Source organism: Macaca nemestrina, chromosome 13 (genome assembly GCF_043159975.1).
Source record: "Macaca nemestrina isolate mMacNem1 chromosome 13, mMacNem.hap1, whole genome shotgun sequence".
Lineage (NCBI taxonomy): Eukaryota > Metazoa > Chordata > Mammalia > Primates > Cercopithecidae > Macaca > Macaca nemestrina.
Genome location: NC_092137.1, coordinates 20,149,253 through 20,174,599, shown reverse-complemented (window position 1 = coordinate 20,174,599; position 25,347 = coordinate 20,149,253). Strand labels below are relative to the sequence as shown.

Genomic DNA, 25,347 nt, shown 5'->3' with positions numbered 1-25,347 from the left:
GGGGGCTAGTTTTTGCAACGGCTAAGGAAGGGCCTGTGGGTTTATTATAAGGCGGAGCTCGGCGGGAGAGGTGCGGGCCGAATCCGAGCCGAGCAGAGAGGAATCCGGCAGTAGGGAGCGGACTCCAGCCGGCGGACCCTGCAGCCCTCGCCTGGGACAGTGGCGCGCTGGGCAGGCGCCCAAGAGAGCATCGAGCAGCGCAACCCGCGAAGCCGGCCCGCAGCCGCGACCCGCGCAGCCTGCCGCGCTCTCGCCGCCGGTCCGGGCAGCATGAGGCGCGCGGCGCTCTGGCTCTGGCTGTGCGCGCTGGCGCTGAGCCTGCAGCCGGCCATGCCGGTGAGTGCGGCTGGCGGCCAGGCAGGGAGGCGGCGGGAAGCCGGGACTGGTCACCCGCTGATGCCGGCGGGTGCACGTGGAGGGGGAGGGGGAGCGGGGACTTCCCTTCTTCCCGCGCTAGCCCAGCGGGTCCCGGGACGGTGAGCCCCGAGACGAGGGCTCCAGCCCTAGTTTCCTCCGCTGTCGGTGGGCGCCTCACCGGTCCCGCGCTGGGGAGGGTGGGGGGCCGGGGCCCCGCGCTCAATTTTGTGAAACGTCTCCACATGCGTCGGAGCCCGCCAGCCCACAGCGGCGCCCGGGGGTCGCCCGCTCCCAGCCCCCTCACCCCGGCCACCGCGGCGGGTGGGTCCCCGTCGGTGACCCGGGGGGATGCAGTGACCGCGGCCACAACGCCCCTCCCGCAGGCCCTAATTCAAGCCAGACCCGCGGGCTTGCGCCCCAGCGCCGCCGAGCCCGGGCGCCCGGCCCCTTGCGCCGCGGCAAGTTTGGGCGCAGCGCAGCCGGCGCAGGAGCGGGCGGGCGGGCGGGCGGCCGCGTTGGCCCGGGGAGCCGGGCCAGGGCTGCGTGGGGGGCGCGGGCGAGCGTCTGCAGGGCCCTCGGGCTTGCAGTGGGCGGCTCGAGGAGAGTCGAGCCGGCCCGGCAGCGGGAGGTTCCGGGAAGTTGGCCTCGGAACGCTGGAGACCTGGAAGAGCCCAACTTCTGGGCTGCTGAAGTTGAGCTGGCCCCGGAGGGCGCGTCCCCGTGCCGGGCACGGCCGAGGCGCGGTCGCCTTCCACGCGAGGGGACCCGGGAATGGCCTCCCGCTTCCCGGCTCGGCTTTGTGCTGAAGCCGCGCGGAGGGAAGGCGGGTCCCTTGGCCCGCCCAGTGCAGCTGGGGGAAAAGAGGGGCAGATGTGGAGCTCAAGGCTGGAAGAGGCCTTTGGGTGGGATGCAGCATCCACCTTCAGCGAGGCTGAGGCTCCACCAAAGAGGGACGTGACCGACAAAGAGCAGCCTGAGGGTCCCCAGAAAGTGGCTTTCCCGTCCCAGCCGCCGGCCGCTAGCCCGCCTTCCCCAATGGGGGCGCTTTGTTCTTGGCCCCTGTAACCCTTTCCTGGGAACCGCCCCGTAACGCCGGCCTTGACGGGGGCTGGGACCTGGGCCGCAGCCAGGTGTCAGCGCGGGCCGCCTGGTGCCCGAGTCCGCCACCCCAGCCCCCGCGCCCGGTGCTGGCGTCCCGGGGTCCCTCCTGCGGGCCGGCTCGGCCATCCCCCGGGCTGCAGAGGGGAGGTGCGGAGCCAGGGGCACTTCCCCTTCCGGAAGTGGCGGTCTTTCGCCACCACATCTGGACAGCTCGACTTCCCCAGCTCTGGCAAAGGGAGGCTCGTGGGCAGGCAAGGGGCGGGGGCGGGGTGGGCACTCGGGTCCTCCCCTGCTAATGTGACATCTGGATAAGTCTCAGCAGCGCTGACCCTCTGTAAGCGTTTCCTCTTGTCATAGCTGCCAGTTATTGAGCGCTTTGGTTTTTTTTTTTTTTTTTTTTTTTTTAAGAGTCTGTCTCATGGGAGATGAGGTAGGGACAGTCGTTTTTGAGGCTGATGTGTAAAGCGACCTCCCTGCTTCCCAGGTGACTCGTGCTTCCAAACATTTTCCGGTCCAGGAGAGGTCCCTGTGCCTATTGAACTGTGAATGGGCTGGACTGTGAGGGGTATTTGGGAGCACGAGGAGAGCCGTGATTTCCAAGCTGGCTCTCATGCACTCCTGGCTTTCAGGTCCAAGAAGGTGCTCTCTAGGGTGGTGGTTTCTGTGGAGCTGAGACTGTGCTTGGAGTCTTCGCTCTGACTTTGGAGAAGAGAATGGAGCTGCGTAGCTTACCTCCCTGGACCGCCGGGCATCACCTCACTGCCCCATTCTCGCACATGATGGGGCCTCAGCAGGGGCGGCTGAAGTTGGGTCCTTCACCTGTTTCCGGCTGGATTTAGGAGGGCTGCTGGTTCCCTTGCCTGCCTGGGGTAAAGCAGACATTCCAGAACCCTGGGATCCCACCGCACCGGTTAACGCTGGGGAGGCAGGTGGAGTTTGGGATTCCCTGTGGACTACCTTTCCTGGAGTTTTCTGTGGGCTGGGGCAGATGCTGCAGTGTGAGACATTATTTCTTGCCCAGAAACTTGGACATCGGGCCCAGTAGGCAGGAGAGTCTCAAAAGGGGAAAGGAGGGAGACTCCCTGGAGCTACAGGGAAGGAAGGCTTCCTGGAGGAGGTGCTTGAGCTGAGCCTGAGAGCCTCACCCGCTTTGGGGTCAGACTCTGGCTTGAAGCTTAGGTGTTCTTTCTGCTTTTTCTGATCTTACAAAGTTTAGTTTGTTTTCTCTTTCCCAGTTCTGCCCTCTCCCTCTTACAGTGAGTGTCCATGTTAGGTTAAAGGTGGGGACATGCGGTGCCTTCCCAGAGCTCTGATACCCCTTTGCTAAAATAAATCAGGCAGCTGGGATTTGCTTAAGATGGGAGAAGATATCCGCAAGTGGCAGAGATCTGACCCTCTCTGAAAGTTAACTGTGGCCCCAGTGGGAAGCAGGTCAGAAACGCCCTGGGGACCAGGGAGGCAGGGAGTGACTGAGTGGGTGAGGGGAGGCTGCTAGGAGAGGAGGTTGCTCAAAACCACTCCCAAGAGACTAAAACAGGTTTGTCTAAAAAGGTTTCTCTCTCTCTTTCTTTCTCACTCTCTCTGTCTCTCTCTCTCTCTCTGCCTCTGTGTGTGTGTGTTTCCTGTGGTCTTTTGTTTCTGCCGTGTAAAAAAAAATGGCTTGTTCTGGAATAGTTATTTGCTGTTTTTCTTTCTTTCTGTCTTCTCTTTCTTGGAAGGCATAAAATCCCTTTTGCCCTAATTACGGGGGCTAGCAGAGACATTTTCCCACAGCCTGGCAGAGAGGGTATGGGGGGAGGCACTAGCTGCCTCCGCTCAGGCTCAGAGCCTTCTAGAAGTGATGTCACCCCTGGCTTCAGCTCCACAGGGAGGGTGGAGCCTGTTTAAGTCTCTACCTGTGGCTCCTGATGGGTTCCAGTAAAACCTCATTAACACACATTGGTAGTAAGAAAGGAGAGAGCCTGGAAAGAATTAATGAAAAGCTTGACTTCTACAGTTTTTTAGAGGAATCTTTTCTGCTGCAGCAGAATTTTGGATTCCTGAAATCCCTTGGGAATGAGGTGTCCTGTGTATTCGTGTTTTTTCATCAAGCTAAGAATCCCTGTTACCCTCAAGTATTCTTACTCTGGGCAGGACTCTGAAATATTTATTTCCCTTCCTTTATCAACCAAAAAATGCTAGGCATGATTTAATCTTTGCATGCCAGGGTCGTCGTCCTCATCATTGTGCTGGGTTAGGACATCGTCTCCTGGATTTACTGTGCTCTGAAGAGCACTTTGCCCCTCTGCCTGGTGCCTCAGGTTGCTCTGTTTTGAATTCTGGTCTTTCTTCTTTTTCCAGAGAACAGCCAGAAGTGACATTTATGTGCCTGAGTGTTGCCAGCAGCCTTTCTGATCAGTTCTAATTTGTTACTTTTCTCCAGTGGCACTAAGAAACTAATCAGATGGGTTAGGCTTATTTCTAAGCTGAGAGTTTTAGGCTCTGGGTAAGGGCCTTGCCTGTGAGTGAGACTAATGATCTGTGATACGTGGATTTTGTGCCATTTATGAACTTCAGCTGGGACCTGTTGCAGTCTCCCTTCTACCTCCCTGCACCCCACCTAGAGTAACAAAGAGGTGCTGCCCAGGTGAGCTCTTTAGCGACTTCTCTCAATGGAGAAAAATGAGTCATCTCTTGGGGGGAAGTGCTTGCTGACCCCCATGTTTCAAGTTCCTCGACCTGGTTTTACATGTAAGTGACTTGCTGGTCACAGGTAGCTGGACTGATCAGCTGAGGGCCATTATTCTTTAGCCTTGACTGCTACTCTCAGCCTTGGTCATGCCCCCATCTCTTTACCACATTTGATTTGGATTTTAGTTCCTGTTTCTATATAATATGCATCCATACTGTGTGAGAGACCAGAAGTGGCTTTGGATTAAGTAGAGCCCCAGGACTGAGTCTCAACTCTGCCACTAATTTACTCCGTAATCTGGGATGAGTCACTTTCCTTCTAAGTCTTGTTGTCCTCATCTGTAAAGCGGACATCACGATACCTGTTCTCCCTGTCCTCATTCTGTCATTTGCGTATTCATTTCATAATGGATATGTGAAAGTACTCTGTGATGAAACTGCGTGAAGAAAGTAAGCTGTCGATACCTTTTTTTTGAGCGCCTGCTGTTCAGTGCTCAGTACTTTTCCTTCATTCTTATTTGAACTTTACCCCAAACCTTTACAATATATATCATTGCCCCATTTTGTAGATGAGGAAGCTGAGACCTAGGGTGGCGGGCCCCTCCAATGGCTGAGCCAAGATTTGTGTGTGTGTGTGTGTGCAGTGTGTGTGTGTGCACGCATGTGTATGGATATGGTGTGAATACATCGCAAGGCTGTCACGTCTCCCCTGAGAAGACTGGCATTTGGGGGCTGGCTGAACCCTGCAAGGCTCTGCTGGGCATTTGCTGGTCCATCCTGAAGAATCATGGGTGTGAGCGTTTTGGGCGGAGGGGCCCAGGCCGGACTGAGCTGGCCTGAACAGTGCCATCAGGCAAACTTGAGCACCAGGTAACATTCAGGAGTTGTGTTGGGTTCAACTGATAGCCACTCAGGGACAGGCGAGAGCTCCTCACAGGACGTAAACAGGGACCTGAGAGAGCAGGGTGGGAACCGTGTGGACTGGGTGTGGAGGGGCCTGTTTGGATGATGCCCTCAGGCCGGACCCCAGGTGGTACCCAGCTTGCACCATCTTTTACCTTGGGCTCTGGGGAAACATTCGTGGAATTAGCAGGTTCTTTTGTAAGCCTGGGAGGTGGGCAGCATGACGCAGGTGGTGGCCAGAACCCAGGACTCCTAGTTCTGGTGCCATAGTCAGTCACCTCCTGGTCCCCTTCAACAGCAGGTCCCGCTGGGGGCGGGGACAGCTGGTGAGGAAATGGTCATTAAGTGATTGCTATGCTTCGACTCTTGCCCGATTGCCTTCTTTTCACCAACCAGTTTTGGAGTTTTGGGTTGAAAGGGGCCCTGCGGCCCTGCCTAAGTGTGTCTAGAGAAGAATGGGATTCAGGGAGTTTGTGGAAAGAGGGCTTTTGGTGCCGGGATCCTGTACCCTGTCACTTCTCTCTCAGCTGTTCCAGCAGAGGTTGAGTTTTGGATGGGAGCATGCATTCTGGAACCTTCCACTGAGTGGGACATGAGTACCCCGACAGGCTCCACGGGAGGGCTGATAGGTGTATGCCCCTCACCACAAAGAGGTGTGTTTGGGGTGCAGGTTGTAGGGGTGAGGCCACAGAGGCGAGACCCTGGGTTTGGGGCGACTTCAGCAACTGTCATGTCCAGCTGCCGGTTGGTGTTACTGCTTCTGCCCGCCCTCAGGAAGCTTTCATTTGGGTGGAGAGACAGTATGAGAAGGTCCCTGGCATTCCTGAGACAGGTGCACTGGGTCAGCTTGCCTGTGGTCAGAACTGTGGGGATCTCGGGGAGGGGTGGTCTGAGCCTCCCCTGGAAAGTGTCCTGCTTTTTGGCAGGGCCTGTAAGGGTGGGGGCAAGCTTATGGGGCAAGGGGGGGGCGTGTCATGGGAAATCTTGGGTCTTGGGGCCATTGAGTCAGGAGAGCAGAACAGGCGGCTGCTGGACTTGCCGAGTGACCTCTCCTGCTGTGCTTGAGCCTTCCCGAGGCTGCCACCGGTTCCGCTCCCCACTGGGAGCCCCTCAAAGGTCTCTGACCTCCTGGCTTTTATGGCTTCGTGGCTGCCTAATTCTATGTAGAGGATGTGCCTCCTCTGGCCATCAGCCCTGGGAAAAACTCTCTGCCTAGTGATTCACCTGAGAGTTGCAGCCCTGTGAGATGCCGTGTGTGTATGTGTGTCTGCGTGTCTCCATGTGTACATGTGTGTGTCCGTGTGTCTGTGTGTGTCTCTGTCCACGTCCATGTGTCTGCGTATGCCCCTCTGTGTGTCTGTCTCTGTGTGTTTGTGTGCGTCGTGTGTGTTTGTGTCTGTGTGTGTCCGTGTGTATGTGTGTCTCTGTGTGTGTGTGTTTATGTGTCTATGTGTGTCTGTGTCCGTGTATATGTGTATCTGTGTGTGTGTGTTCATGTGTGTACGTGTGTGTACGTGTGTCCGTGTGTGTCGGGGGGTGCCTACTGCACAGCTTGCCACTGCATTTGGGCCTTGTCTGGGCACTCTTCACTTGCCTTCCCTGTCAGGCTGCTGTCTCAGTTTTGGGGGCCCTGTCACTACCTGGCTGCAGCTTCCTTTTCAGACACCAGCTTCCTTTCTGCCTCCCACCTCTGCTAGTGGCCTTTTCTCTTTTTTACTGTGGCTCTGACATTCATCATGGCCTTGTCCTTGGAAGTCTGTGGAAGTTATTCCTGCAGAGGCAGGCAGTCAGGTCAGCTGGCCTTTCTGGTTCAGCTGAGCCCCGACTATGTGGTGTGGCAGGCCATTGCCCTTCTGGGCCCCAGTTTCCTCCTCTGCCAAAGGGTCCTTTTTCCCGTCCTCAGTTCTGAGAGCCACATGGTTACAGAGACACCTTATCCTGGGAAGGGCGGAGGTGACACTGAAGGACTTGTTGGGGGCTCACCTTCCTCTGCCAGTGTTCCTTCTGGGAACTCGAAGGAGAGTTGGTTGCCCAAGGGTTCAATGGTGGGATGGGCTGGGCCAGTGGAGGGCAGGGCAGGCTGCTTGAGGGGTGGATTCGAGCTCCTTGTGGGAGCTGGAGTGGACAAAGGCGTCTGGGTGAGGTTGGGCCGGGGCTGGGGCTGCATGATGTGCTCTGCACACACACCCAAGAGTCCTGGCACCTGCCCGAGGTCCGCTCAGCAGCAGGAATGAAAGCCATGGCGGGCAGGTTGGGGCAGTGGGGAAGGCGGGCATGTTGATCAGTCCACTCATCAGCTGAGTCATGGTGCCAGGCCCACGGGTCCTCCCCTGAGACTCACCCAACCAACCTTGATCCACTGCAAGCCTTCTGGGGGCCGGGACGAGGCGGGGAGTACAGCAAGACACAGGCCGGAGCTCAGGGGCCTGGCTTTCTGTCCTGGCCCTGCCTCCTTACTCTCGAGTGGCTGTGTCCAGAGGCCTCTCTTGGCCTCAGTGAACCCATCTGTGACACGGGGGGAAGGGGCTGAGAAGCAGAGGTGAGGCAATGCTTTTGGGTGTGCGTGGCCTCTTGTGGCTGTGTCGTGTGACTGGTGGGTATCTGGGGGCCTGCCTGTGCTCTGCTGCCTCAAGTTCTGAGGGCTTCATGAGCCCTATCTGGCTTGATCAGATCTAAAGCCCAGAGTCTGGGCACCTGCTGTGTGCGTAGCCTGGTGCAGTGCTGAGAGTTCCGTATCTGGTCCAGGGGATTCCTGTAAGTGTGGGTGGCTGCTGCTGGAACCAGATGAGAGAGGTGGTCTCCGCAGTGACAATGAACGGGGTTCGCGATTCAGCACCTGTCACGTCTCCCCACAGGAAGGGTTTTGTCCCAGAGTCCCATGATACAGCAGTATCGAACTAGGAGCCTGGGCGGCAAGGCGGGATGTTTTATGGAGCTCCAAACCTGCGGGGCTGCCTTCTGGCCATGGGAAGTGTCAGGGCACGGGGTCTCCCTGAGGGAGCTGCAGAGGCTGTCAGCCCTGCTCCAGGACCACTCGTGTGCACCATGGATCTCCAAAGGTGTTCAGGGAACTTCCCCACAGTGGCGTGAACTTGAGTTCATGGTCATTTCCACGTGGGGCTGCCTGGCTCTCTCTGTGGTTCTTCTGTGCTACTCAGCAGGCTGGGAGACAGAACTCTGGCTCCTGGCCTGGGATGCGTATTGTGAGCATTGCATGTCTGCCAGGGTGGGATGTGGGGAAGTTGGAGGAACTTCTGGAGGGCCGAGGAGCTCGTGGCCACCTATGGCATTTGTCACAAGCTGGGTCCCAGAAAGCCCTTTAGGACTTGGGCCCTGACCCTGCTGTTCCCATGCTACCAATACTAGTGGTGGCTGCTGATCCTCCAGAGGCCTTACCTGGCTGGGGACTTGATTGTGTCAGAGTGGCATTGACTCTGCCTCCTGTAGCTTCCTGTCATCCCTGCTGCCCAGGAAACTGTCCGAGGCCTTGGAGGGCCCATCTCTCTGGAGTGTTCCAGATGAATATGGTGGTCAGGTTTGGGCCTGTAGGGCCCGAGGCTGTGGGACGTTTCAGGAACCTCTGAGACTTTCCTAGAGGCTGACGTCACTCTAGCTTCTCCCAGAGAAAACCACAGGGTGCAGTGCTGCTGTGGTGGTGACCATATCTCTTCCAGGATGGGGTGTTGGGGAGGGTCTGGGCAGCAGACCTCAAGGCTGGCCAGGGCCTGCGGGGCTGAGGGCCAGGCTAGAAGCATGTGCCCCGCTTGGGCTGCATGAGATCTTCAGGCCCTGCCCCCCACCTCCCTCCCTGAAAGGGACCTGGGGCCTGGGGAAAGAGCACAGGATAAGTTTCCCTGGGGTCAGGCCTGGAAAGTCCAGGAAGCTCACCCCTGAGTCTCCTTGGGTGAATCTGCAGCAGTGACTGGTTGTCTTGGGCTCAGGGAATTGCAGGAAGGACATAGAGCCCCCTGCCTTCCTCCCCACCCCCGGTGAATGAGGTTCATTCTTACAGATCTTGTGGAGGCTGGGCGTGCGGTGGGCACTCTGGCCTGCCTGTCTTCCCTGTGTCAGGCAGTCACCTAAGCCTGAAGGCCTGGGCCTTCCTACCTTTGGGGGGGCCCAATATTGAGTCCTGAGACCTTGGGGCTTGACAGGCGAGGTGGGACCGAGAACTAGCTGGCTTGGTTAGTCCCGGCTCGGGCTGGAGCCGAGAGGTGTTGTGGAGGCCAGGAGGAGCACAGGACACAAGTCTAGCCCACCTGGATCACATCCGGACTTCATCGCTTCCTCCCTGTGTCATCGTGAGCACGATTCTTCACCTACCCCCACTTCAGTTTCCCCGTCTGTGAAATGGAGTTTCTCATATCCTGTCCCAGAGGGCTTTTGCAGAGATTCCATGAAATACCATATGTGATGTGATTGGGGCCCCTTCCTTGCCTGGAGCACAGAGAAGCAAGTCTAGGGGAGCACTGAGGCTGACCTGTGGGAAGGGGTGCAGTCTGACCCAGCCTAAGCCTGGAGTCACTCTGTGTAAATGGCCTGCTGGTCTGACCCCAGTGCTGCTGACGTTAACAGGGCCTGCAAACACGGCTTTTGCCCTTCTCAGAAACACGAGCCTTCACTAGCAGGCCAGACTTTGCTCTCTTCCACCTGAGCCTCTGCCAGGGGCTGCCTCCTGACCTGAGAAGGTACGGGCTGGGCTGGCAGGTGGGAGAGGACGCCAGGCAAAGCCAGACATTGGGGCACCCTCGTAGGGGCTCAGGGCTGCTGGGCAGGGCCCCCAGCAGTGGGGCACAGTGGCCTATCCCCAGAACTTCAGACTGGTGGCTGTCCTGGAGAGGGAGCTGGGTTCTCTATGGAGGCTGACAATGCTGGGCCAGATTGCAGGGTGCCGCCAGTGGAAACGAGGGCTGTTGTCTTCCTGAGAGAGAGTGGGCTTCACTGTGATGGGCGGTTCATGGCATGCCTACCAGAGCAAGACTGCTGGCTTCAGTGGCTGTGTGCCTTGGGACAGATGACATAGCTCCTTTGCCTCAATTTTCTCATCTGTAAAATGTGCATGGTACTAGAACCTAAGGTGATTGTGAAGATCAAATTAATTAATTCAGATTAAAAAAAACTGATTGCCAGCTCCTCTGGCCCAGGGGGCTCAATAAACATCAGCTGTGATCACTTTTTCCCCCCAGAGCCTAATTCAGTTGTTTCTATTCTTCAAGTAATCTCCAGCCCAGGTCATAGGCTTAGACTCTTTTTCTACCACACGCCCCGCCCCCCCGACCGCCCTGGTGGTCCCTGAGCTCTGGGCAAGGCATATGGCTACTTCCCTTTCCCAGGGTCACACTGAGCTTTTCAGACTGGAGCTGTATTCACAGCCTCCCTTTCAGCCATCTCAGCACTAACCGTGTGCAGAAGCTGCGAGGGCTAGGAGCTCTGTGCTGGGGGTTCGAGGCTTTGCAGATCTGCCAGCCCATCAGAGGCAGGGCAAGCTGCTTGACCTGGGGACCCACCAGTAATCTGGAGGATCCACCTAGCCCCTTCAGAGAGAGCCTTCACAGAAAATTCTGTCTTCCATCACCCAAACCAGAAGGTACCAGCCCCACCCTCTCCTGGGACTCCTTCAAGGACACTCTGCCTTCCCGTGTCTCTGGGCTTCCCATCAGCCTCAGTGCCTACTCAGTCTGAATTGTTCTTTATCTGAAAGGCAGGTTCCCAGGCTAGCCCATTGTTCTGTACGCAGGAGGAGAAACCATGTACATCTGTGACTCCAGGAAGAGCAAAGAGAATTCCTTCCTCCTTTCCTGGGTATGGCGTTGCTGGCATGCACATTTTCAGAAAGGTTAAAAAATTTGCCCTTGACATCTTCCAGCCGCTCTTTTGTAATCCTGTTCCGTCTCCCAGAGCTCCCATCTACCTACCCTCAGTGCCCTAGTTCCGGAGTTAGCCCCTCCCCACCTGGAAGTGATTTATGCTGTAGTGTGAGTGCTGGCACCCTTTAGCCCTCCCAGAGGACTTGTTTTCAAGGGGATATTGTGCAATGACAGGGACACTGATAGAGATTTTGGTAATACCTTGGAGCTTGTTCCCCTCCCCCACCTTCACACACAGCTGGAGCCCTGGCTGGCTGCAGGTGTGTCAAAAGCACAGTTTCTGCCTCTGTGAAACTTGAGGATACTTTATTTAGCAAGTACAAAGGGAGGATGTTCCTAGAAGTCCATATGGCAGAGGTGCCCTGGTCCCCAGGTCTGGTGGATACCCGTTCCAGGGGACCCTGTCGGGACTGACAGGGCTGGGCTTCTCAGTAGGGGCCGACTGGGGAAATCTTGGCTGAGATTCTGGCCTTGGTGGGCTCTTTAGGGCAGTCAGGGCTGGGGGAGGGACAGCGCTTTGGAGGCTTGGCTGCCCCCTCTGTCCCCATAGGGTGGCAGTTGCCCCACAGTCACCTTGATTTAGGATATCTCTGGCATCCTGCCTAAGCCATGACTCCCCTTGGGAAGCTGAGGGTGATGATATCAAGTCAGTGTGATCAAGTGTCCTTGTGGGTCCCTAAGTGGGGGGTGTTTGGTGAGTCTTGGGAGACAGATCCCCTGTCTGGCTCCCAGAGCAGTACCAGGCACTGAGGCTGCAGGGCCTGGGCTGGGCTGCTTTGCTCAATGCCTGCCTGGGTGAAACGTTGCCCTGCCTGGCCTGGCCTGGGTTTTGCCAGGTGGGGAAAGCAGAGGAACTGGTCTTCCAGCTCTGAGGCTCCACACCCAGCCCTCAGCTGAGCCTGTTCTGAGACCAGTCCTGGCATGTGAGCTGCCGAGGCAGGCGCCAGCTCTGTGAAAGGGTAGGTATGGGGGTGCTGGGGGCAGCACTGGCTTGGCTTGGGCATCGGAGCTGGCATGAGGTTGCCAAGATCCCTCCTCTTTCAATAAATGCCCCCGGTGTACTGTGAGCAGGCAATGCAAGGCGGTGCAGGGCAAAGGGCCCAGGGCTGGGAGGCTCGGCTCTGTGACCTTGACCTCAGGCTTCCTATCTGTAAAGCCCTGACCTCACACTAAATGGAAAATATTACCCGAAAGTGGTCTTGAAGGCCAAGTGTGAATGCCGTCCCTCCACCCTGGCCCTGTCCTGAAGCCCCCAGGACAATGAGGGGTCCGTCTCGAGTGGCAGGGTGGGGCTGTGTGTGGGGGTGCCGTCCAGAGTGTCCCCGAAATGCGCTCCTCCCCTTGGAAGTGCTGCTGGGGACAGCCTCCTCTTCCTGCCCATTTCTGTCTCCCTCCTGCCCTGGACCGGGCCCATCACTCCCTGCCTGTCATACCCTCAGCAGGCCCCGGCTTGCCTTGTTCTCAGTAGAGAGCCAGTGAGCTGATAAATTACTGTGCCTGTCACCGGAAATGCTCATGCTGCCTTGAGGCACCGGTGAGGCCCTTCCTCCTGGGAATGGCTTCAGTGGGGGAGATTTCGGGTCTGGAGGCCCAGACCCCATCTGCGGCCTCAGCCTGCCTCCCGGGCGGGCGGTGTTTTCCCGGCTCCTGAGTTTGGAAACCAGCCTTAGGACAGCAGTGATGTGTCTAGCACTTCCTCCACAACCCTGAGGCTGGGGGAGCCCAATGTCTCCTGGCCTGTGGCCCTGCCCTGCTGCCTACTCCCACAGGTCCCACCATTTTGGCCAAACCCCCATTGTACAGATGGGCAACCTGAGGTACGATATTTCTAGCAGCACCCAGTAATTTAGGGACAGAGGCCAGACTATCACCAAACTGTCCCCATATTGGACCTGATCATTTTCCCTGGGCCACCCTTTTGTGGTCAGTGCTGTGGGTCCCTGAGGAGGGGGCATATGGAGAGTCTTAGGGGACAGAACCCCTGTCTAGTTCCCAGAGCAGCACCAGGCGCTAAAGTCAGCGGGGCCAGCCTGTCAGCCATAAAGCACTTTAGCATTATCCACCAAGCCCCTTCTGGCGTCTAGGTGGGGAACAGGTCTAGAGAGAGGCTGAAAGCTGCCTAGGTCCCCAGCGTGGGAGCCGCGTGGTGGATTCCAGCCCTTTCCCAGAGACCCTTGCTCCTGGGTGCTCGGGTCTGACCTGCCTGCTCAGTGCTTAGGCCATTTCAGTCCAGGCTGAAGGAGAGGGTCACAGGGCTCCCCACAGAGGGAAGGCAGCTGCACATCCACTCTGCAGGGCACTGAGGCATTCGGAAGGCGGTGGGACTGGGAGAGGGTGTTGCAGCTTTTTCTCTCCCGCCCTCCCACTGATACTCCTGGAAGAGCAGGACCAAGCCCTGCAGCCTGTGCTGCCCTCCAGGCCCAGCCTTCGTCCCTGGGGCCCACCTGCCTCTCAGCTCCAGCAGCTGTCTTCTGCTTATCCCTGCTGGGTCCAGCCAAGCTGGCTGGTAGGAAGCCAGTGGGCTCAGCCCCAGGCACGAAGGAGCCTCAGCCCAGCTTCAAGTAGACACTTTCCCAGTCATGTAGGTGCTTCTGGATGTTCAGTGGGTCTTCAGCCCCTGGGGGAGGGAGGCTGGGCCGCCACCATGGTGTGCTATCTGTGCGAGTGGACGTGTCGGAAAGGTATAGGACATTGCTGAGCTTTCCCTGGTCCCTTTGCCACTAGAACTTGTTCACAGGGCTCTGTTGCTACTCAGTGCCTTGACTTTGAACACTGGACTCAAGTGAAGTGAGCTCTTGCCTCCTCCAGGCTGGGCCACTCTGGGGGATGCCTTTTCCTCTCCTCATTGTTTTCAAAGTGCAGTCTGAAGACCCCCTACAGGACCTGGGGCTTGTGAATGAGACTCAGCCTCTGGACGGGGAGCTCGGAAGACTTCATTTGTAGTGGTCTCCTGGTGATTCTTGGGGACCCTGAAGCTGAGAGTCCCCAGTCTGGATGCAGGTGATGGTTTGGATATCACTCTCAGCCAGTGTGGTGTCTTGATGCAGAAGTGGGGGTAAAGGCTGGGGCTCTGCGGCTCAGAGACCTCAGCCCCCGGGAGTCCTGAAGTCTAGGGGAGGCGAGGGTCAGCCTGTTTTCCTTATATTTGCAGATCTGACTGAGAAACCGAGGGGGTAAAAAAGATTTCCAAACAACTGTGACCCTATTTCAAGCCTCCCGAGGACATCTGCCATTGTGTGGAATCTCGGGATGGGGAGGGTGGGTGTCCAGCCTGCCATGACCATGGGCCCTGCTGCCTCTTGACCTTGTAACCTGGGCTCCTGGAACAGGTCTGGGTCTCTCCTGTCCACTGGCCCCAGAACCAGCACCATGGCCCCTGGTCCAGGCTGCTTGAGAAAGGCAATGACCTAGCTCCTTTGATAAGAGGCAGCTCTTTATCCCTGGTTTGTTGGGGCTTGTTGATTTAGTGACTCGGCTCCTACAGAAGCCGGGGATTTCGTGGCCACACGGGGCAGGTACAGCTGACAGATCAGCTTCCCTTTCCTGCTCCACCATGGATGACTGCGAATCAGAAGCCCCCTGCGCTGCCCAAGTTAGTGCCTGGGGTGAGCATTGTCTTATCCTCTTCGGGGTTGGGTTGCGGGCTTCAAGGCCTGGCCCTAGTAGTCCCCTTAGGGCAGCCCTCTGTACTCCAGCCTCTGAAGCTCCCTGTTTTTAAATCCCCCTGGAGCTGGACACCTGGCCATACGTTCTGGGGGGCTGGGAGCTCTGCCGGGCCAGGACCAGACTATTTCTTCCCTCTTTTCTTCCAAAGCTCCTGGCGTGATCTTGGCTCACTGCAACCTCCACCTCCTGGGTTCAAGTGGTTCTCCTGCCTCAGCCTCCCAAGTAGCTGGGACTATAGGCGCACACCACCACGCCCAGCTAATTTTATATTTTTAGTAGAGACGGAGTTTCACCATGTTGGTCAGGCTGGTTTTGAATTCCTGACCTCAGGTGATCCGCCTACCTCGGCCTCCCAAAGCGCTGGGATTACAGGCGTGAGCCACTGCGCCTGGCTGTCAGTAATGATTTTTAAGGGGTTTGTGTTTTACCCATCACTCACTTCAAGCAGCAAGTGACCAATGTTAGTGATTGAGGGTGCGGGCTGGAAACCAAAGGCCTTCTGACCTGATGGCCTCAGGCTGATGGGGTAGGGTTAGATGGGCAACCTCTCAGGTTAGCGACTGGGCCTGCCGCCCTCCCTCGAACCTGTCTGAGATGCCCACTGGACATCCTAGCTTCTGAGGCCGCCAAGGCACTTTTGAGCTGTCTTGTAGAGGAGCTGCAGCACAGCTGCCCCTTAACCCCAGGGCTGGCCAGGGCAAGGGGCTCTGCTGAGACAGAGGTTGCCAAGGAGAGTGGCCCTCTTTACCTCTGGTATGGGAGCAAAAGCTGGCAGTTGGCTTGAGGCTGCTTTCTGGAAGCTTCTCTGCCAGCTCTCTGCCCACAGACTTCAGATGTGCTCTGTAGTGGCTGGCAGCGGGTGATGATGACTCCCCATCCCTCATGGCACAGGTCCCCTTCCGGTCCACCCCGTTTCCTCTCCACCTCTCAAATGTGGGCTGGTCCCTGGGTAGCTTCACTGCTGGGGCAGGCTCAGCAATTCCAACTCAGTGAAACTCTGTCCCATTGAGGAGCCTTAGACAGGTTTTCCTTAAAACTGATGGGCTCAGCTGGTGGGGCTGGGGAGAGAGAAGGGGATGGCAGGTGAGGAGAGCAGTGGTGCTGCACAGGAAGTTGTAGTGTCTGGGCAGCCCTGGGCAAGTCCCTTGCCTTTTAGAGGCTCTAGTCCTTATCTGCTAGGGAGAGAGATCCTTCTCAGCCCTGCTGCCTCATCTGCAGGGGAGTTGTAGGGGTGAAAGAGGAATGGGTGGAAAGTGTTTCCAGCCTTAGAGAAGGCCACACTCCTTCACACCTTCTTTCTTGCTGGGTCAGAGCTCTGACCCCAGGATTCTCTCCAGGGTCCCCAGGGTATGGCCAGGAAACCAGCATGGCTGAGACGGAGATGGGCTGACCTGACCATTACTCCCTAACTCCCTGTCCCCAGACTCCTGGCAGCTGCCTCTTGATCGCCCAGCCCCCAGGCGAGCCAAACCTTGGGCTTCCTATTCAGTGAGCTTCTAGTGTCTGCACTGTGGGTGGGGAAGGGGCAAGGCATCCCTTGCTTTGAACAAACAAAATGAGTGGAAGCCTAGATCTTACCTAGCACGAAGTTGTTGATTCGTTCTCTAAACAGTTGGTTTTCCTGGGACTTACAGAGGTTAAAGGCTGGTTGGCCTGTTGCCTTCCTGGGCAGGGCATGAGGTGGGCTCCAAGCTGAGGCGACCTGTTCCTGAGCAACCTTGAACAGTGGCCAAGCAGCCTCGGAAGCACCCAGGTTGGAGATGATGCTGAGGAGAGCTGCCCAGGAGGCCTAGAGGCAGTGTGCTGCAGGCCATCAGCACGGCAGGCCTGCTAAAGGAAATCGGAAGTCTCACCGGAAACTCCTTTCTGGGAGTCCGCCGGCACCTTGGTAATCCAAGTTCAAACTCAGCAGTTTCTGCTAATTTCCTCCCCAGGAGGCTGAAATCTCACCTTCTCCTCATTTGAGGGGCTGTCACAGAAGGTTCAAGCTGGAGGAGATTTGGGAGGTCTCTCTAGCCCATCCCCTTAGGCCCAGGGAGGGGAGAAGCCCCTGAGGGCAGGGAGCTGGTTTCAGTGGAGAAAACATTTGCTTAAGAGCTTGTTGTGTAAACAAGATTGCAGAGGGATAAGCCAGCAGAGCTGAGGGAACAAATTGTTTTAGGGACCGGACAGACTGAAATGCCTATCTAGTCAGGAGGAAAGCCCTGCTCTTGGGAAACTGCTAACCTGCTGGGGCCTCCCTGGCGTTCCTGGGTCCCACTGGGCGGTGCCTCCCGGGCTATACATGGGCCCCTGTGTGTGTGTCTTTCGTGTGGGCTTTGGTGGCCTCATCTGTTGAGTGGAGCATGGATCTAATGGCTCTGGCTTCTGCTCAACGGTTGGGCACTCCACAATGCAGTGGAGGCTTGTGGGGTCGAAGTGTCAATGCCTTGCTCTGTCCTTGCCCCATCTCGAGCTTTCTCTTCAGGGAGGCAGTACAGCAGGAGAGGGCAGGGCAGAGTCCTTGGGTGAGAGTGAAGCCATGATTTCAGTGAGTATGGGTGGGGGTGCCCACTCTGTGCCCTCCCCCCGGTGGGCAGTATTCTTTGTTGGTGAAGGGGACAGGCTTGAGGGAGGCCAGGGCAGCTTCAGAGCTCTGTGGAGGCAGCACAGGTGTTTGAAGCACCACATAGAGATGGTATAGATCAGATGTGGCCTTGTGTGGAGGCAGGGGGAGCATGAACTATGACTGTTGGTTTTTATTGATTGCTTGAGACGGAGTCTTGCTGTGTCACCCAGGCTGGAGGGCAGTGGTGCAATCTTGGCTCACTGCAACCTCTGCCTCCCGGATTCCAGGGATTCTCCTGCCTCAGCCTCCCAAGTAGCTGGGACTATAGGCGTGCGCAACCATGCCTGGCTAATTTTTGTGTTTTTAGTAGAGATGGGGGTTTCACCATGTTGGCCAGGCTGGTCTCGAACTCCTGAGCTCAAGTGATCCTTCCACAGTGCTGGGATTACAGGCGTGAGCCACTGCGCCAGCCAATGGCTATTGATTGTAGATGGGCCATGGTGGACAGTGACTGTTCACTGTAGGTGAGCCTTGGTGGAATGTGGCTGTTTACTGTAGATGGGCTATGGATGGCCCTTATAGGGTCAAAACCTTTCTTTTGGGGGAAGGAAGGTACAGTTTTGCTTTTGTCCTTTCAAAGGAAGTTCAGTGTTATTTCTGACCTTGTGGTTTTTACACGTGTCTGATGCTTTCCTCTAACCCAGGCCCCTGGATGTAGAGCCTCCACCTGGTCCGGCTCTGCCCCAGGGCTGCCTCAGGAGGCAGGAGGTGTCTGTCCCTCTCTGCTTTGCACTCCCAGGAGTGAGACCCATGGGCCTATGGCCAGGGCCTGATAAGGCCCTTTCCCTTTGGAGCCCAGCCTCAGGTGGGTGACAAGTCAGTGCAGAGGCTTCTGGTGAACTGACTTCTTCCTGTCCCCCTCTTCTCATGAAACTTTATCTGCCTCCCTTTTACCCTCTTTCTAAACAGGCCTGCTGGCATTTGAGGCTCCCCTAGTTAGACAATGGTCACTGTTTGTGGGTGCCCACTGCGTGCCAGGCTGTGTTAGGCATAGCTTCATTGAATTTTGGCAGCAGTCCCGGAATGTAGATGTTATTATTTCCCCATTTTACAGATGGAGAGACTGAAGCCATAAGCGGTTTAATGATATCCCAGGACCACGCATCTAGTGAGCGGCAGGGTCCGGAGTTCCTAAAGCTAGTGCACTGGACTGTGCTGTTCTGCATATTTTTTCATTCTTTGTTCTGGTCCCAGACATTGGGGCCCTCTCAAGATAGACTGTGTAGTGAGTGGGGTCCTTGGGTCTGAGCCTCGAAGCTGAATAGGGCTCTCAAAGCCACACTTCTTGCCACCTGGCTGCTGGGTTCTCCGTTCTTTACCTGAGGTCCTGGGGCCAGTGTGAAGGGCAAAGGCAGTCCTGACTTTCTGCTCTCGCTGCCGACCAGGGTTCTGCACAGGCCTGCTGACTGTGTGTGGTGTGATCCTGCCTCCCCGCCCCCGCCCCCGGTCCTGCCCGTCAGCCCCGGCCTCAGGAACTGCAGAGATGTGTATATGTTTGCCCTCTGGCCCCTTTGCCTTTTGGAGCTGGGCAGGCGGGCAGCATTCCTGGGGCTGCTCTTTGCCAGCAGGACCCGTCCCAGGTCCACAGCCCACTTCCTGGAGCCTTCTCCGTGCAGGGCCCCTTCCAGATTAGCCTTATATGTCCCCAGCCCGATGGGCACCCTGTCCTTCCTTCCCCAAGAAGGACGATACTCTGACCAGAGAGCCTGAACCCAGTCTTTACTGTAGATGGGAACTGGGCTGAGTGTGGGAAGGTGTGTCGGGGCCAGGACTGGGGTTGCCCTGCCTGGGCAGACCTGCCTCAGAACAGACAGTTCCCTGTGCCCAGCGGTGCCCCTGCCCCTTGTGCCGCCCTCGGTGTCCACACCTGGGGGCCAGCATGCCTGGAGGCTGCCTCTGCATCCAGGTTGTCCTGAGATTGTTCTTGGGGGTTTTCGAAAGCCCCCCAGTGGGGCTGGGTCGGCAATCTTCAGCCCCAAAGCTCCCTGGCTGATGACCCCCAAGAGTAGGGTAGGGTGGGCTGATGGGGTCCCATGGGGGCCACAGCCTATATTCCCAATAGCAACTCCCTGTCTGCCCTTCTGAGAGGTCTGGAGCTCCCTCACCAGACTGAGCTTCTCAGGGTGAGGGCCCTGCCCACTCTCTTGTGCCCCTGTGCCCTGTGCCCGGCACCAGGCTGTGTTGTAGCATCAGGGGTTGGGGCATGGGAACCAAAGTGCTGCCCAGAGCTGAGGGGCCTGGAGCCACATGAGAGGCGTCTCCCTGGGTACCTGTGCAGCACAGGGTGGGGCGAGTCCGCTCAGCTGTCTAGGAGAGGACCCAGGAGCAGCAGAGCCCTGGCCAAGCCTCTACTCATACCATATTCTGATCCTTTTCCAGCAAATTGTGGCTACTAATTTGCCCCCTGAAGATCAAGATGGCTCTGGGGATGACTCTGACAACTTCTCCGGCTCGGGTGCAGGTGAGGTTGTCATGGGGCCCCCCACCCAAGACAGCAACAGGTCATGCCTGGGGGCATTGGTCAGACAGTCTCCTGTGTTTATTGAGCATGTACTGAGTGCACCCTGCCCGCCCCATCTCCACCCAGCTGCCTCCAAAGGGCAATGCTGAGCAGAGGAATGGGGTCCGCGAGCTGCCTGGTTAAGGAGAACTCATGCTCGGAGGTGAGGTGAAGGCTGTGAGCTCCAGAGGGCCGCAGGGCTGCCTGCTGCACATAGGCTCATATTCACTGGGAATACCTTTACTCACTAGGAAACCTCTGGAACCCCCTTCAGAAGGTTATTTGACCCCTGAGCCTCTGTTTTCTCATCTGTAAAATGGGAATAAACTTGACCTGATAAGCTTGTGGAGCTGTAAGGCAGCACAGAGCCTGCTGGGGTGTAGCTCTTCCATCCAAGCTCCCTTCCCTACTTCCCCTTTCCCTGGGGGAGAGAAGTCCCTGAGCTGGAGGTGGTCAGGGAGGCTTCTCAGAGGAGGTGGCTCTTGAGTGGACCTCAGAAGAGGGGTGAGAGCTAAGGAAGGAGGCTGAGGTCATCCCTGGGGAAGTGACCCCGCAGAGGCCTGAGAGCTGCAAGGTAGGGTATCGGGTATCTGTAGTTGGAAGTATCTGTTGTTGGAAGCGGGGGCCTTCAGGGAGGGTGGGGCCGCAGAGGTGTGTACCCTGGGATAGGTAGGATAACTGAAGTAGTTACGTCCCTAAGGGATGCCCACCCCACACCTGTGGTCACAGGAAAGCTTTCCAAGGTGGCCTAGGCACCTGTCTCGTGGCTCCAGAGACCAGGCTGCCCCTGGACACACAATGAGAAGGGACAGCTCTCCTTGTCCATTTTCCAAGGAGCTTAGCCTCAGCTGCCTTGCCCAGGTACTAGCCTCCCTCAGCCTGAGCTTGGCCGGCCCAGGTGCTCTGGGGCCTCCCCCGACCCACCCAGCACACTGGTTCAGGTCCTCCCCCCTCAACCCAGCACGCTCTGCTTCTGATCCTCCCTCCCCACCCTCCCCAATACACTCTGCCTCTGGTTCTCCTCCCCCAGCCCCCACCAACACACTCTGCTTCTGGTCCTCCCCCCACCCCCTACAACACACACTGCTTCTGGCCCTCCCTCTGCCCCCCACAACACACCCTGCTTCTGGTCCTCCCCCCAGCCCCCACCAACACACTCTGCTTCTGGTCCTGCCCCCACCCCCCCCAACACACTCTGCTTCTGGTCCTCCCCCCCACTCCCCCAACACACTCTGCTTCTGGTCCTTCCCCCCCGCCCCCCCACAACACACTCTGCTTCTGGTCCTTCCCCCACCCCCCCCAACACATTCTGCTTCTGGTCCTCCCCCCCACTCCCACAACACACTCTGCTTCTGGTCCTCCCTCTGCCCCCAACAACACACTCTGCTTCTGGTCCTCCCCCCCGGCCCCCCACAACACACTCTGCTTCTGGTCCTCCCCCCCCATGACACACTCTGCTTCTGGTCCTTCCCCCCCACCCCCCCAACACACTCTGCTTCTGGTCCTTCCCCCCCACCCCCCCCAACACACTCTGCTTCTGGTCCTTCCCCCACCCCCCAAAACACACTCTGCTTCTGGTCCTCCCCCTCCCTCCCACAACACACTCTGCTTCTGGTCCTTTCCCCCCCCCACCCCACACCACACTCTGCTTCTGGTCCTCTCCCCCCACTCCCACAACACACTCTGCTTCTGGTCCTTCCCCCCACCCCTACAACACACTCTGCTTCTGGTCCTTCCCCCGACCCCCACAACACACTCTGCTTCTGGTCCTCCCCCGCCTCCCACAACACACTCTGCTTCTGGTCCTCCCCCGCCTCCCACAACATACTCTGCTTCTGGTCCTCCCCCCCGCCCCCCCAACACACTCTGCTTCTGGTCCTCTCCCCCACCCCCCCCAACACACTCTGCTTCTGGTCCTCTCCCCCACCCCCCACAACACACTCTGCTTCTGGTCCTCCCCCGCCTCCCACAACATACTCTGCTTCTGGTCCTCCCCCGTGCCCCCCCCAACACACTCTGCTTCTGGTCCTCTCCCCCACCCCCCCAACATACTCTGCTTCTGGTCCTCCCCCCGCCCCCCACAACACACTCTGCTTCTGGTCCTGCAGGTGCTTTGCAAGATATCACCTTGTCACAGCAGACCCCCTCCACTTGGAAGGACACGTGGCTCCTGACGGCTACTCCCACGTCTCCGGAACCCACTGGCCTGGAGGCTACAGCTGCCTCCACCTCCACCCTGCCGGCTGGAGAGGGGCCCAAGGAGGGAGAGGCTGTAGTCCTGTTAGAAGTGGAGCCTGACCTCACTGCCCGGGAGCAGGAGGCCACCCCCCAACCCACGGAGACCACACAGCTCCCAACCACTCATCAGGCCCCAACGGCCAGAGCCACCACAGCCCAGGAGCCCGCCACCTCCCACCCCCACAGGGACATGCAGCCTGGCCACCATGAGACCTCAGCCCCTGCAGGACCCGGCCAAGCTGACCTTCACACTCCCCACACAGAGGATGGAGGTCCTTCTGCCACCGAGAGGGCTGCTGAGGATGGAGCCTCCAGTCAGCTCCCAGCAGCAGAGGGCTCTGGGGAGCAGGTGAGTGGCCTCTGCATTCCTTGGGACATTGGGTGGCGTTAGCCCTAATGCCTGGCACCCGGCACGCCCTACACCTGTGCCCTGGGGGTGTCTCGTATTCCTCACCAGGAGGACAGGACACAGGGACCCACCTTCCCCTACCCCCAGGGCCTCGCCCAGAGCAGGACAGACTAATTATGAGATCAGAGCAAAAGCGCCCTTAAAGATCACCCAAGAGAGGGCTCCCCAAACTTACAATCCAAACTTGCAGCCCCTGCTCTAAGAGTGAACGTTATACCAAGTCCTCCTATTTTTTATCTTGCAGCTTCGTGGGATTTTTACACTTTACACTAAAATAAGGCTGCTTGTTTCCATACAGAAATGTATGCTTTGTATCACTTTTTGTGACATCCATGCCATGGGCCAGCCAGGGTCCAGAGTTGATGTGGCAAGAAGGCCTGGCTTTCGGGCCGCCTGCGATCCTGGTTTGGGTGCATCTGAGTGGGTGGTGGCAAAGATCAGGGAGGCAGGAGCTGCTTCTGGAGCTGGTTGCTGCTGCTGGCGGTGACCTAGCCAACCCAATCTGCCCCTGCCCTCCCATAGGACTTCACCTTTGAAACCTCTGGGGAGAACACAGCTATAGTGGCTGTGGAGCCTGACCACCGGAACCAGTCCCCAGTGGATCCGGGGGCCACAGGGGCCTCGCAGGGTCTCCTGGACAGGAAGGAGGTGCTGGGAGGTGAGTTTTCTCTCAGGGGGGTAGTTCGGGGTGAACTGCTGCTATGGGGTCGGGGTGGGGCTGACCACAGCCAAGGCCACCACTTGGGGGAGGGTCTGCAGTGGAGCCCAGGGAGCCGCTGAACTGAGCTGGCCCCGTCTACCTGCCCTAGGGATCATTGCTGGAGGCCTCGTGGGGCTCATCTTTGCTGTGTGCCTGGTGGGTTTCATGCTGTACCGCATGAAGAAGAAGGACGAAGGCAGCTACTCCTTGGAGGAGCCGAAACAAGCCAACGGAGGGGCCTACCAGAAGCCCACCAAACAGGAGGAATTCTACGCCTGACGCGGGAGCCGTGCACCCCCTCCGCCCTGCCACTCACTAGGCCCCCACTTGCCTCTTCCTTGAAGAACTGCAGGCCCTGGCCTCCCCTGCCACCAGGCCACCTCCCCAGCACTCCAGCCCCTCTGGCCGCTCCTGCCCACGGAGTCCTGGGGCGTGCTGGGAGCTCCACTCTGCTTCTCTGACTTCTGCCTGGAGACTTGGGGCCACCAGGGTTTTCTCGAATAGGACCTTTCCACCACAGCCAGCACCTGTCATTGCACCATTCTGACTCAGTTTCTCCAAACTGAAGCAGCCTCTCCCCAGGCCCAGCTCTGGAGGGGAGAGAGGATCTGACTGCTTTGGACCTAAGTGGCCTCATGTGGCTGGAAGATTCTGCGGGTGGGGCTTGGGGCTCACACATCTATAGCACTTACTGGTAGGACCAAGCATCTTGGGGGCGTGGCCGCTGAGTGGCAGGGGACAGGGGTCCACTTTGTTTCGTGGGGAGGTCTGATCTAGATATCGACTTGTTTTTGCACATGTTTCCTCTAGTTCTTTGTTCATAGCCCAGTAGACCTTGTTACTTCTGAGGTAAGTTAAGTAAGTTGATTCGGTATTCCCTATCTTGCTTCCCTAATCTATGGTCAGGAGACAGCATCAGGGTTAAGACCTTTTTTTTTTTTTTTTTAAACTAGGAGAACCAAATCTGGAAGCCAAAATGTAGGCTTAGTTTGTGTGTTGTCTCTGAGTTTGTCGCTCATGTGTGCAACAGGGTATGGACTATCTGTCTGGTGGCCCCGTTTCTGGTGGTCTGTTGGCGGGCTGGCCAGTCCAGGCTGCCGTGGGGCCGCCGCCTCTTTCAAGCAGTTGTGCCTGTGTCCATGAGCTCAGGGCTTTGCTGAGGCCTGGGCCACTGCCACATTGGAGAAGCCCATGTGAGAAGTGAATGCTGGCGGCTCAGCCTTCAGACTGAGAGAGGACTGTAGGGAGGGCGGCAGGGGCCTGGAGATCCTCCTGCAGACCAGGCCTGTCCCGCCTGTGGCGCAGTCTCCGGGAGCTGCTTCCTCCTGGAAATTGACAAGGGGCGGCATCCTCCTGGAAATTGACAAGGGGCACATCCTTCTGGAAATTGACAAGGGGCATCTTCCTCCTGGAAATTGACAAGGGGCATCTTGGGCAGAGCTGGCTCTGAGTGCCTCCATCCAAGGCCAGGTTCTCTGTTAGCTCCTGCGGCCCCGCCCTGGGCCCTGGGCTGGAATCAGGAATATTTTCCAAAGAGTGATAGTCTTTTGCTTTTGGCAAAACTGTACTTAATCCAATGGGTTTTTCCCTGTACAGTAGATTTTCCAAATGTAATAAACTTTAATATAAAGTAGTCCTGTGAATGCCACTGCCTTCGCTTCTTGCCTCTGTGCTGTGTGTGACGTGACCGGACTTCTCTGCAAATACCAACATGTTGGGAAACTTGGCTCAAATCTCTGTGCCTTTGTCTTTCCCATGGGGAGGGATTCTGGTTCCAGGGTCCCTCTGTGTATTTACTTTTTTGTTTTGGCTGAAATTCTTCTGGAGGTCGGTAGGTTCAGCCAAGGTTTTATAAGGCTGATGTCAATTTCTGTGTTGCCAAGCTCCAAGCCCCATCTTCTAAATGGCAAAGGAAGGTGGATGGCCCCAGCACAGCTTGACCTGAGGCTGTGGTCCCGGTGGACGTGTGGAGCCGAGGCCTGCCCCGCAGACACCTAGGACGTCCTCCTCCCACCTGGTCGCAGAGGCCAGAGGCCTCCAGCCCAGGGCTCCTGCACTTGCTTATTTGACAACATTTCAGTGGCTCTGTTGGCCACTCTGAAAGGTGGGCCAGTCTGTGTATCAGAGATGCACCGCCAAGCCAAGGGAATCTGTGCCCAGTATTCGATACTGCGACTTTCTGCCTGGAGTGTATGACTGCACATGACTCGGGGGTGGGGAAAGGGGCCAGCTGATCATGTTCGTCTGCTGGTCCATGGGACGGTGCCCAAGCCAGAGGCTGGGTCCATTTGTGTAACAGCAATAAACGGTACTTCTCATTTCGGGCAA

At 57.4% G+C, this 25,347-nt stretch overlaps 1 protein-coding gene across 1 annotated transcript; it reads left to right on the top strand.

Annotated features, from left to right (window-relative positions):
• LOC105479875 (syndecan 1) lies at positions 1 to 25,347 on the top strand. The gene is made up of 5 exons (XM_011738203.3): positions 1 to 336; positions 19,552 to 19,633; positions 21,781 to 22,259; positions 22,842 to 22,977; positions 23,129 to 25,347. Exons 1-5 carry the CDS (start codon positions 271 to 273, stop codon positions 23,296 to 23,298), a joined length of 933 nt encoding a protein of 310 aa, XP_011736505.1. The 5' UTR covers positions 1 to 270; the 3' UTR covers positions 23,299 to 25,347.